Consider the following 13,152-nt stretch of genomic DNA (forward strand, 5'->3'; position numbering starts at 1 on the left):
TCAATTATTACCAACTATGTTTATAAATACTTACTCTTTCATTTTATTAGAATCTATATTTTTAATGTTTTTGTTTTAAATATTTTTATTTCAAATTTATTTTTTTATTATCATTTTCAAATTTGGAAAAACTTCAATTTTTAGCTTCATTATCCAATTGAATTTTAAACTTAGTGTGATAATTTGTTTCAATTTAGTTCTATTCACCTACTAATTCTCTAAAAACCTATTAATTACAACCATAATCATAGTTAATGAACAAGATCAATCATTAAATAAAATTATAATGTGACTCCGAGTAAAAGAGGGGTGCACGAATGAACGGAGACCACACTCGAATGAAAGTAAACCTGAGGATATGGTAGTTAAAAAGTGTTTAAAATAATTGATAGTCACTAACTATACAATTCAGTGACTTATGTTAGATGAACACCGATTCTCCACAATGGTATGATATTACCCACTTTTGAGTATAAGCTCTCATGGTTTTGCTTTGGGCTTCTCCAAAAGGCCTCATACCAATGGAGAGAATCAGTGTTCGTTAATCTAACATGGTATCAGAGCCAGACACCAAACGATGTGTCAGTCTTCTCACTATTTCCCAAAGGGAGTAGACATGAGGTGTAAAGGTGTGGAAACCTTTCCTTAAATACGAGTTTTAAAGCCTTAAGGGGAAGCCCGAAAGGGAAAGCCCAAAGAGGACAATATCTGTTAACGGTGGGTCTGGGCCATTACAAATGGTATCAAAGTTTCATTCTTAACATGGTATCAGAGTCATGCCCTAAACTTAGCCATGTCAATAGAATCCTCAAATGTCGAACAAAGGACTCAAAAAGAAAAGGAGTCGAGCCTCGATTAAGGGTTGGCGTACTTTGTTCGAGGGGAGGCGTTGGACGAAAGTCCCACATCGGCTAATTTAGAGAATGATCATGGGTTTATAATCAATAAATACTATCTCTATTGGCATGAGGCCTTTTGGAGAAGCCCAAAACAAAGCCATGAGAACTTATGCTCAAAGTGGACAAATTAATACCATTGTAGAGAATCGGTGTTCATCTAACAACTTAATCATATGAGTTTCAAAATTAAACATATTGCATTTTTTTCAGGAAACCAACCATTTTATTTATTGAAATTCAAGTTGTTAGGACCATGTGACATAGATAAATTAATGTTTGCCTAACATAATTGAATTAATTAAAGTGTTTCTAGAAAGACATTTAATAACATAGTATAATAGGAAAATGTGGAATAATTGAAGAGAAAAGTCAAAGGGATTATTATTAAAAGTCAAAGGGATTATTATTATGCCGGCTTCCCTCAACTTATTCTAAAATTATTTTTCATTTGCCGTTCATGAGACGATTGGAAGAAAACTCCAATATTTTGACCTAATCATATTCTAAAGTCACATTTTTTTTAAGCTATGGTATTTCTCCCAACAAGAAAAATNTTATTTTACTAAGAAAAATAGTGTTACTTCACTTGTTATTATTATTTTATGTATGGTATTAAAAACTAGAGTAGGTATAAAATATAATGATCGTTACTGTTTTTGTTTGAAAACATTTGTATCGTCTTTTGTAATGAGAGAGATATATAACTTAATGGAGGTTACGAGAGTTTAATTAGAATGTTCATATATAAATTCCAAGAATCGCAAAATGGCTAATCCTATCTAGCTCGATCTATTCAATTGGGATGATAAAATGAAGTGAGGACCTCCGTTTTATAGTGGAGGCCAACTCCCCACTTCTAAGATTTAGCGATGTGGAACAAAGTTTTTTTTTTTTTTTTTTTTGATTTTTTTGGTTATTATAGAATCATTTCATATAAATGTGTGAAAACCTCTTCCTAGTAGACCCGTTTAAAAAAGGTGAGGTTGATGGCGATACATAACGGGTCAAAATAGACAATATCTATTAGCAGTAAACTTGGGTTGTTACAAATGATGTCAGAGTCAAACATCAGACGGTGTGTCAGCAAGGAGCTTAGATTGTGAGATCTCGCATTGGTTGGAGAGGGGAAGAAGCATTCCTTATAAGGGCGTGGAAACCTCTCCCTAATAGATGTGTTTTAAAATAGTGAGACTAACACCAATACACAAAGAGCCAAAGGGAACAATATCTACTAGTAGTCAGCATGGGCTATTACAAATGATATCATGCTAGACATTGAACAGTGTACTAGCGAGAATGCTAGGTAAAGTAGGACCATGACACTAGGAACTCAAGGGGTGGATTGTGAGATCTCACATTGGTTGCAGAGGGGAACAAAACATTCCTTACAAGGGTGTGGAAACCTAGAGTATGTATTATATTAAACATTTCTTCCCTTATTATTATTTTATGTATTATATTAAAAACTAGAGTATGTATAAAATATTATCTTTTATAATGATAGGGATATATAACCTAATGGAGGGTACGGGCATTTAATTAGAATATTCTGACATAAATTCGAGGAATCGCAAAATGGCTAATCCTCTCAAGTCCCACACTAAAATGGTAACGCCTTGACTTTTGATAGGGATAAATGATAGTTGTTGTTCTTTTATTTAAGTTATAAATTTACATTGATATAATCAATTTAAGTTGATTCGAGTTCGTTAGGCTCTCGAATTAAGGTTGAAGGAAAATTTAAGACTTTAATGGTTGTTAAATGTGTTGAGTGGTCGATGGACAACTAGGGTTAGTTTATCGACTGCCCTTTGCTTGGATTGCGACTCTCTCTCATCTTTTTCCCTCCCTCGAATTGCTATGGTCACTCGTTTAGTAATAATATAGGTGTTGGTAAGGTAGTGTGAGATTTCACATTGGTTGGAAAGGGAAACGAAGCATTTCTTATAAGGGTGGAGAAACTTCTCTCTAGTAGTCGCGTTTTAAAATAGTGAGGCTGATGGTGATATGTAACGAGTCAAAGCGAACAATATCTACCAGTAGTGAACTTGAGCTGCTACGAATGATATCAGAGCAAGATATTGGACCGTGTGCTAGCGAGGACGCTAGGCCCCCAAGGGGGTGGATTGTGAGATCTCACATTGGTTGAAGGGGGAACGAAGCATTCCTTATAAGTGTGTGGAAACCTCTCTCTAGTAGACGTGTTTTAAAACAGTGAAACTGACGATGATACGTAACGGGCCAAAGCGGACAATATCTACTAGCAGTGAGTTTGGTCTGTTACAAATGATATCAAAACCAGACACCAGACGGTGTGCCAGCGAGGACACTAGGCCCCCAAGAGGGTGGATTGTGAGATCTCACATTGGTTGGAGGGAGAACGAAGCATTCCTTTTAAGTGTTTGGAAACCTCTCTCTAGTAGACATGTTTTAAAATAATGAAATTGACGACAATACGTAACGAGCCAAAGTGGACAATATCTACTAGCGGTGAGCTTGAACTATTACAAATGATATCAAAATCAGACACTGTACAGTGTGCCAACGAGAACGCTAGGCCCCCAAGGAGGGTGGTTTGTGAGATATCACATTAGTTGGAGAGGGAAAGAAAACATTTGTGTGCAGAAACCTAAATGCATTTTAAAATCGTGAGGCTGACGCGATCCATAATAAGCAAAAACAAACAATATCTACTAATATCACGCTTAGACTGTTACATATAGTAAGTTTCAATTTTCTCTTGCTCTCATTTGAATGTAGTCTCGGTTCATTCATATATTCCCCCGTACCACTCTAATACTATTTGTAACGCCTCATGCCTAGGATTTGAAATCTAAATTTGGGACTTGATTGACTCACATGCATCCAAAAAAAAATCACAGTTCATTCATATTTTTCTCTACACCCCTCTATTACCATTTGTAGATTGCCACCTAATAGCCTCACATCCATCTTAGAAATATGGCAGTCCATTCATATACTTCTCCAACCACTCTAATACCATTTGTAATCTCTCATGCTCAGAATTCGAAATCTAGATTTGTCACTTAATGGCCTCACACTCATCCTAGAAAAAAATCACAAGAAGTCACATAATATAAAATTGCTCCAAATTAAACGCGTTGAAGTTTGAAGTTCTTATGACTGAACCACCAAACAATTATTCGATCGAAATTTGTTCGAGCGATAACGTTGAAGCTACTTGAATAATTTCTCATATCAACTGTCCATTCAAACCTAATTCAAATAAACAAAACTACCCAATACCCTCTTCCACAAAAGTAGTTCTTCAAGAAAGAATTATAAAAAAGAAATTAGTAGAGAGGGACCCATCACTCATGGGTTGCATACCAATGGTCAATGAAACGACAACACACACAGGATGACTCCATTGTTGCTTTTTAACACTTTCCCCTTTTCTTTTTGTTTATATCAATGCCTACTTCAACTAAATCACTTCCCAATTCCCAATTCACCTTTTGACCCATTTCCCACCTCCATCAATGGCGGTGGAGCTTCTCTCAGCCTGCACAAACACCCAACTCTCCGCCTCTATGGACCAAGACTCCGCCGTCCAAGAAGCCGCCACCGGCCTCCACACCCTCAAAAACCTCATCACATTACTCTCTCACTCTCATCCTTCAAATCTCGACTCCGATTGCCAAGCCGTCGCTAACTCCGCCGTCTCCCACTTCAAAAAGGCCATTTCTCTCCTCGGCCGCTCACCCAGAACTGGCCATGCTCGATTCCGTCGAGCCCCTTTGGATTCCTCTAAAATCTACAACGCCACACCCATTCAACAAATCCCTCCGCCCGTTGAGCGCCTCGAATCCGCCACCACCATCAATTTCTCGTACTCCTCTGCTCCAAATGGCTCGTTTTTGACCTCGATTCCTGGTGCCGACTCTGGAATTAGCCTCCAACACGAACCCTCTTCCTCTTCTTTTCAGATTACCGATCTTTCCAGAGCTTCTTCTGGTGTCAAGAGGAAGTGCGGGTCTGAGAATTTGGGCTCCGGGAAGTGCTCTGTATCCTCCGGTGGTCGTTGCCACTGCTCTAAGAAGAGGTACCTCAAAATCTTTCTTGTTCTTAGTAGCTTCGAGTTTTTGACGATTTGGGCTCTGATTTTTTGTGGGAATGGGTATGATAGTGTTCTCTTTGAACATAAGCAATCGGGATTTGCTTTGGAGGATCATTCTCTAAATCAGCTAAATTAGTTGTGACTACCTTCGAACAAAGTACACTATAGAGCCTCTTCTGAGACCGATTGAGCTCTCGAACAGCCTCCTCCTTAATCAAGGCTCGACTCCTTCTCTGGAGTCCTCGAACAAAGTACACATTTTGTTCAACACTTGTCACTTTTGATTACACCTCGAGGCTCCTACCTTCTTTGTTTGACATTTGAGGATTCTATGGCTCTGATGCCATATCAGGAATAACAACTCTCCACAATGGTATAATATTATTCTCTTTGAGTATAAACTCTCGTAACTTTGCTTTGGACTCTCCAAAAGGCCTTAGGAGATCTATTCCTTGCTTAGAAATCCATAATGAACTTGAGACTCCCTCCCAACCATCCTCAACAATTTGCTAAGCTTTTTACGACTTCGGATCTGATTTTTTTTGTGGAAATTGAAGCATTTCTCTAATCTTTTCAATGAATATGAACTAAACAAACAAAACCCATGTGTTTGATTTGAATGAATAGCAGAAAAATGAGGTTAAAAAGGGTGGTGAGAGTGCCAGCCATAAGCTCAAAGAACGCTGATATTCCTCCGGATGATTATTCATGGAGGAAGTATGGACAGAAGCCAATAAAGGGTTCTCCATATCCAAGGTAATGGTTAAATTCCTCAAAGTTCATAGAAATCATGAAGCTTTTGGTGAGTTATAATGGGAGATTTGTAATATGCAGAGGCTACTATAAGTGTAGCAGTTTAAGAGGATGTCCAGCAAGAAAGCACGTTGAGAGAGCCTCAGATGATCCAACTATGTTAATAGTGACATACGAAGGCGACCATAATCACTCGCAATCTGTTGCAGAGGCCTCAAGTCTTATACTCGAATCCTGGTGAAACAAAACCAAAGAACAGCGAAGAATCTGTCCGGTTTCTTTTGATTCATACAGAAAACATAGGAATTTGTATCTTAGATCTTTGTTCTTTGTTGTTTTTCATGTAAACATATGTGGGGAACTCTCCAAAGAACAAAGAACACAAAAAAGTTGGAGTTTTAGTGGGTATTTTAAAGTGAAAGATATGAAGAAGATAATGGATTTGATCTGATTTGATTTGATTTGATTTTGGTTTGATTTGCTGAGTATTACATTATGGTGCCTTTAGGAAAGTTGTGGGGTTTCCATTTTCTTTAGTTTGAATGCAGAAAACTTGAGATGAAAGATGAAGAACAAGGGTTGTAGGTCAGCAGCAAAGTCAAGAATGGTGGCAAGAGGAGAAAAGCTAGTCTCACCGATGACTTGTCGAGGGGTTTGATAGTTATGTCTCGAGCTTGTTACTCGTTTTTTTATATACTAATATAGTCTCATGTCGATAAGAAGTGACGTGGATAATGTAAGTTAATAAGTTTGACTTAGTAAAAGAAGTTAGTAGCCTGTAGTGGATAAAGATACCGTAGTTATTAACTTGAGAAAAGCCATAACAGTTTCGACATATTTCGATCGTGGGCAATTTCCAATTTTGATTCTCAAATTGTTCTTCCGCGCTTTAGTTGTTTGTTTCAACATATTTCGATCGTGGGCAATTTTCTATTTTGTTTGACTTTCGAATTAATAAGTTTGAATTTGTAAGAGAAGTTATTAACCTATAGTGGATAAAAATCCAATAGTTATTAACTTGAGAAAAGTCTTAACCGCTGTTTGTTTCGACATATTTCGATCATGGGCAATTTTCAATTTCGATTCTCAAATTGTTCTCCCACTTCAGTTGTTTGTTTCAACATATTTCGATCGTGGGCAATTTCCTATTTTGACTCTCAAGTTGTTCTTCTGCTTCAGTTGTTTGTTTCGACATATTTCGATCGTTGGCAATTTCCAATTTCGACTCTTAAGTTGTTCTTCCACTTCAGTTATTTGTTTCGACGTATTTCGATCGTAGGCAATTTTCAGTTTCGACTCTCAAATTGTTCTTCCGCTTCAGTTGTTTGTTTCGACATATTTCGATCGTGGACAATTTCCAATGTCGACTCTCAAATTGTTCTTCCACTTTAGTTATTTGTTTTAACATATTTCGATCGTGGACAATTTCTAACGTCGATAAGAAGTGACGTGGAGAATCTATGATAAGGAATCTAAGTGACGATTATTTGATCGTTGTGGAAATATGAATATAGATCGTGATCCTATCTCGTATCTCGGATTTGATTAAAGAAACGTTACAAATTCTAGTGACAAATGGTCAAATTGGTGCATGTTTTTTTTTCAATTTGTTCTAATTAGACAACTTTGACTTTGGCCCTTTAGAACCCTACCATTGCTCTGATTTTCTGCTAGTTGCAATTTTTTAACGTAACTTTTGTTTATTTTGGCTGGTGATCTGTCTTTGAAAACAATTTTTTTTTTTTTTTTTTTTAATAAACTTTAACTTTTATAAAGTTAGAAGATAATTATTCGGAANTGCACGTGTCATAGTCTCTATTTGCGATGTCGTCGTCAGTAGTACGAGGGTTGTCTTGCCTTTATCAGAAATAGAAGTAGAACACACTTTGAGTGTTTTAATAGGTAAGTGACCCGAGTATTAGGGTTAAGGAATGCAAACACATGCAACTCATGATCTAGGGACTTATCGTTAAAACCATCATAGGGGTGTCCTCTAGTGCGGACAAAATTGGATGTGTAGTACTTCCTTACACGCGACCCACACATGCAAGCATGGATTTCCAAACAGTTCGCACCCCCTAGACCAATCATAGTCTAGCTAGTTGTCTGTAGCGACGTTTGAAGGTTAGTAGACCCCTTAGTATCATGCGAGACAGGATCATCATCATCATAGTGTACGCGTCCGTACTCATCATCATAAATGAGGAAGTAACCTGATGTATATGTACGCACAAAATGCATGAGGTCCTTATGTGTAACGACCCTAGATTAACCTAAAGTCGCTACTGTATACAAAACGTACACATTTGTGAGAAAATAATCATTTGAAACTTCGATATAAAACACTGTCATGGACTTACGTGTCCAAAAACGTCTTTAAAACGACATAACGAAATACTAAATAAAATAAATAAACATTAAAAGTACAAACATCCTATTCTAACCTAGGTCTTGGAAAATAAATACAACTATCCTATACATGTGTCATAGTTTGTTGCGATGTTGTCGTTTATTGTACAGCGATGCCTTGCTTTTACCTGAAGTAGAAGTACCACGTGACTTGAGTATTTTAAGAACCTATCCCTTCAATATATATTCCTTTAGGCAACTATCCTAACCAGGTAATTGGATGTGTATTTACTATTCTATACACGGCCCACACGTGCGAGTATGGGCCCACCAGTCGGCTCGCACACCTCTTTGGTCCCTTTCCCGTTCGGTCTAGCATTCTTTGGAGTTATTGTCGAACACTTGGTAAGAATAGTGACCATCGCAGCATTATGATAAGACATAATGATCGTTTTCCTGCATCGTAACATACGTGATCGTACCATTGTAAAAAGGGGATATTCCCTGATGCATGAACACACAATGATGCATGAGGTCCCAACATTTTCATTCATTATCATGTAAAACAACCCCTTCCATTTTCCTTCTATCATATCATTTTACAACATAGCCTTTAAGGTATGTGTCGAGGCTGAATATCGTATCATTTATATCATACATGGTCTTATGTCATATCATGCTATAACATATCCTTCAACATATCATATCATATCATGCAAGTATCATATCATAAAACATGTAACAACATGTATTATATCGTCAGACGTGTTACACCATAACATATATCATATAATCAGCATGCCACATTATAACACGTACCATAACATTAACATCATCATATCATAATCATATCATTTCATAAACATATCACAGTTGTATCATTTCATAAACACATCACAGTCGTATCATTTCATAAAGATATCATAGTTATATCATTTCACAAACATATCACAGTCATATCATTTCATGAACATATCATAGTCATATCATTTCATCGACATATCATAGTCATATCATTTCATCGACATATCATAGTCATATCATTTCATAAACATATCATAGTCATATCGTTTCCTAAACATTTCACACATATCAAGCATATGATGCGTGTAGAAACATGGGACACGTGTCATCATACAACATCAATTTCTAACTATAACACTAGTAAGACCATTTACTTGATTAGTTTAAGCTGGTGTCACCAATTTCTCCTTAATTAAAGTTTGATTTTTGTCTTTTGAAATCCAAGTCAATCTTAATAAAAGTTTGAAAGTTTGGTTTTTTTTTTTGTTTTTTTTTTTTCGTTTTTGCAATTCTTATGTTTTAAAACTTGCCAGGAAGAGTTAGTCAAGTGATGTTGATCCTCTTGTGGAGTTATTCGAATCACGAGTGTCCTTTACTCTTAATCTTGATCATTGATGTAATCCGTTCTAAAACTTTTCCTTGAGATTATATATCATTTTTGGGTTCTTAGATAATTCAGAGATCTTGTTCTTTAACAAAATTATTAGATTAAATTCACAGAGTTACATAACAAATGAATACCCAAAAATACATCGAATTAGACAAAAAAGTGTCGAAACTAGTTAGAATAAACTTGAATTAATTTGAAACTACTGGAGCTAAAACTGAGCATGCTGAACCAAAGTTAGGAGAACTGGATCTGGAAAGATGAACTAGAGTTCGACTAGCAGTTGAGGGATGAACCGCGAGTGCTTGGCTGGACCCTATGGTGTTTAGGCTTGACCCTGTGTTTGAGCTCGGGTCGTGTGTGTCTTGTTAAGCTATTGCGTGGGCTTTAGGCATAGGCTAGACTGTTGTTTTGGACTTTGGGATTTGAACGGAGTGTTGGATTGGGTTGCAGTATGGGCTTTGGGTCGAGTGGGTCGTGTTAGAAATGAATGTTTTATTTACCTAGCGAAAACTATTGGAATCTACTTTAATTCTATTTAGAATTAAACAAAACTAAAAGTTAAACAAATTTATAGGGAAGAAATATGGAGACAATTGTGACGAGTTTTTTATTTTTTTGCTTTAGCTCATTCAACGATTGCATCTATAAAGTCTTCTCGTTGTGATGCGAACTCAAAATCTCGTCGCCATGACTGAACCTAGGGTCAATGGAAGCCTATTGAAAGAAAATTTCAAATGATTTGAGGGGAGAGTTAAAAAGATAACAAAGCAGTGTTGTTTCTCAGTCAGAGCCTCTATGATCGGTGAGAATGGGAACGATGAAAGAAGTGATCAAGGAATGGAGTCTGAGTTTTTTTCTTTTTTCCTTTTTTTTTTTTTTTTTTTTTTTTTTTTTTTTTTTTTTTTTTTTNTTGTACAAATTTTCTCATTTTTATAGTAGTAATTAAAGACACAATAACACTTTAAGCATGACCGAAGTGGCTAGCTGAAATCAAGCCACTCCATTAGACGTGGCCAAACTCTACGACGGTTTATCTAACAGTCGGCGGTCATGGCAACAATCGACGGTTTATCTAAAAGACCACAAGTTTCTAACAATCTTCTCCTAAAACCTAGGTATATCTACCTTATTGTTTGAACTCCGATCTTCGAGTGTAGTTCCTCAAATTTCACCCACGCCAGAGACTTGGTGAAGATGCCTCCAAGCTGTTTTCTGTTCGGATGAAGTCAATCTTGATCAGCCCTCGATCTGCACACTCCTAGATGTAATGGAAGTTTATCTCTATGTGCTTGCTTCGGTCGTGCAAAACTGGATTTTTGGTGAGGGAGATCGTAGCTTTGTTATTCACGTAAAACATTGGTGGATCACCTTCTCTTCCGATCAGCTCCTCCATCAGCCGTGTAATCCAGACCCCCTGTGTGGCCACCGTTGAAGTGGCAATGTACTCTGCTTCACATTATGACAGAGCAACTACCTTCTATTTAGTTGATTTCCAGCAGATCGCGCCGCTTGAGAGGAAGTAAATCATTCCACTGGTGCTCTTACGAACATTAACGCCACCGGTCATGTCAGTATCACTATAGGCGACCAACTCAAGCTTCTTCCTCTCTCTCCCTGCACAATATCTCACACCCCAGCCTCTGGTTTCAGCCACATGGCTCAGGATGCGCTTGATAGCCACAAGATGCTCCTCCTTAGGTGCTTCCATATACCTACTCACATATCCAATAGAATAGGCGAGGTCAGGGCGTGTGTTTACCAGATAGTGCAGACTCCTGACGATGTTGCATTAATTGGTAACGTCGACCGCGGTGTAGTGCCAGCCTTCCTTAGCTTGAGTCGGGCCTCCATTGGCATCCTTGTAGGGTTACTGTTTTCCAGCCCAGTTGTGTCTAGCAGCTTCTTTGCGTACGCACCTTGACAGATGGTGATGCTGGTAGTACTCTGCTGCACTTCGATGCCGAGGTAGTAGCTGAATGTGCCGAGGTCGCTCATCTTGAAGGTCTTTGACATCTCCCTCTTGAATCTTCCAAGAACTTCCATGTCGTCTCAATGGTGCTTGTCGAAGCCCATAGAGCACCTTGTGCAAGCGCAATATCTTGTCGGGGTTATCGTTGTCGATGAAGTCAGGTAGTTGTCAGACATAGACGGTCTTCTTCAGCTTTCTGTTGAGGAAAGCGAACTTCAGGTCCATGTGGTGGACCTCCCATGAGTGATGTCCCGCGATCGCCAACAACAGGCGGACGGATTCCAACCTTGCCACCAGCGCGAACACCTTTTTGAAGTCCACCCCTTGCTTCTAGACGTAGTTCTTCACCACTAGACGAGCCTTGTGCTTCACAACTTCTACCTCTTCGTTACGCTTCAGCTTGAACACTCATTTGAGCCCTATGGCTCGGTGTCCTGGCGGCATATCCTCCAGACTCCGCATCTTGTTGTTAGTGATAGACGCCATCTCTTCTTGCATTGCTTCAGCCAGCACGGGTTCCTCTCTGCTTCTACGAATGAGTTCGGTTCATCCGTGCTGATGGCATGCAATTCAGCCACCTCTTCTTCGAGCTCGCGCGTCGCTAGTCCCAATGGTTCACTTTCTCCTAGTAGATCTTCAATCTTTCGGTACCTGGCTGCCAAAAAATCATCATGAACGGCACCTAGCGTCGAATTCGTAGTACGCGGTGTTGCGAACGCCATTGGTTCAGGGGGCGCCTCATGAGTTGCAGCCGGTGTTGGTGTACGCGTGCCTAGTGCAACTATTGGTGGCAGTGACAGTGCCTGGTGCTGCGCTCCTCCTTCTCCCAGCTTGGTGACAAGGTATTCCACCGTGAATTGTTTTGGGTTCTGGTCCACCTCGGCCATGTCATTCCACCGCCAGAAGGTGTTCTCGTCGAAGATGACGTCGCGCGACACGTGAGCTCGCCCCCCCCACAGGATCATAGAGCCTGTACGCCTTGCTCCCGAGTTCGTAGCCAATGAAGACGACCTCAGCCTCCTAGGATCAAGCTTGGCGAGGTGGGGACACGTGATCTTCATGTATGCGACGTAGCGAAACACTCGGAGATGATGTACCGCAGGCTTCTTGTTGTACCAGACCTCGTGTGGTGTCTTCCCTTCGAGGCTTCGTGTTGGCGTCCGATTGAGAAAGTAGACAGCTGTCATGACCGTCTCTCTCCAGAACCAATCGGGCGTCGGCTGTCATTAGCAGTGATCTTACCGTCCTGATGATTATCTGGTTTCAACGCATCACCACCCCGTTCTGCTGGAGGGAGTAGGGTGTTGTTAGGTGTCGCTGCACGCCAAGCTCGTTGCAATACTTGCCGTAGCTTGTCGAGGTGAATTTTCTGCCTTGGTCCGTGCACAGCACTCATATCTTCTTCCCGCATTCGGCCTTCGCGCGCACTTGAACGCGCTTAATCACCTCTACCGCCTCACTCTTCGCTTGCAGCAGGATCAACCACATGAAGCGGCTATTTTCATCGACCAATAGGAGGAAAAGAGTCTTGCCGCTTGGGTTCACCGGCTTGATGGGCCTGTAGAGATCGCCCTGTACAAGCTCCAATGGCTCACCATTGCTGTAGGATGCCTGAGACAAAAAAGAAGTGCGCTTCTGCTTGCCAATGAGACACCTGTCGTGCAGCTTATTCACGCCTTCGATTACT

General features: G+C 39.5%; 1 protein-coding gene across 2 annotated transcripts; it reads left to right on the forward strand.

Moving 5' to 3' along the window:
• The first annotated feature begins 4,330 nt into the window (after positions 1-4,330).
• Positions 4,331-6,196, forward strand: LOC111776952 (probable WRKY transcription factor 15). Of its 2 annotated transcripts, none has more exons than XM_023656375.1 (3): positions 4,331-4,965; positions 5,608-5,736; positions 5,815-6,196. In XM_023656375.1, exons 1-3 carry the CDS (start codon positions 4,403-4,405, stop codon positions 5,972-5,974), a joined length of 852 nt encoding a protein of 283 aa, XP_023512143.1. In that variant the 5' UTR covers positions 4,331-4,402; the 3' UTR covers positions 5,975-6,196. The 2 variants fall into 2 exon arrangements, with proteins under 2 accessions (XP_023512143.1, XP_023512144.1); XM_023656376.1 differs by having other exon boundaries at positions 5,611-5,736.
• Positions 6,197-13,152: the final 6,956 nt, after the last annotated feature.

Source organism: Cucurbita pepo, chromosome LG16 (genome assembly GCF_002806865.2).
Source record: "Cucurbita pepo subsp. pepo cultivar mu-cu-16 chromosome LG16, ASM280686v2, whole genome shotgun sequence".
Lineage (NCBI taxonomy): Eukaryota > Viridiplantae > Streptophyta > Magnoliopsida > Cucurbitales > Cucurbitaceae > Cucurbita > Cucurbita pepo.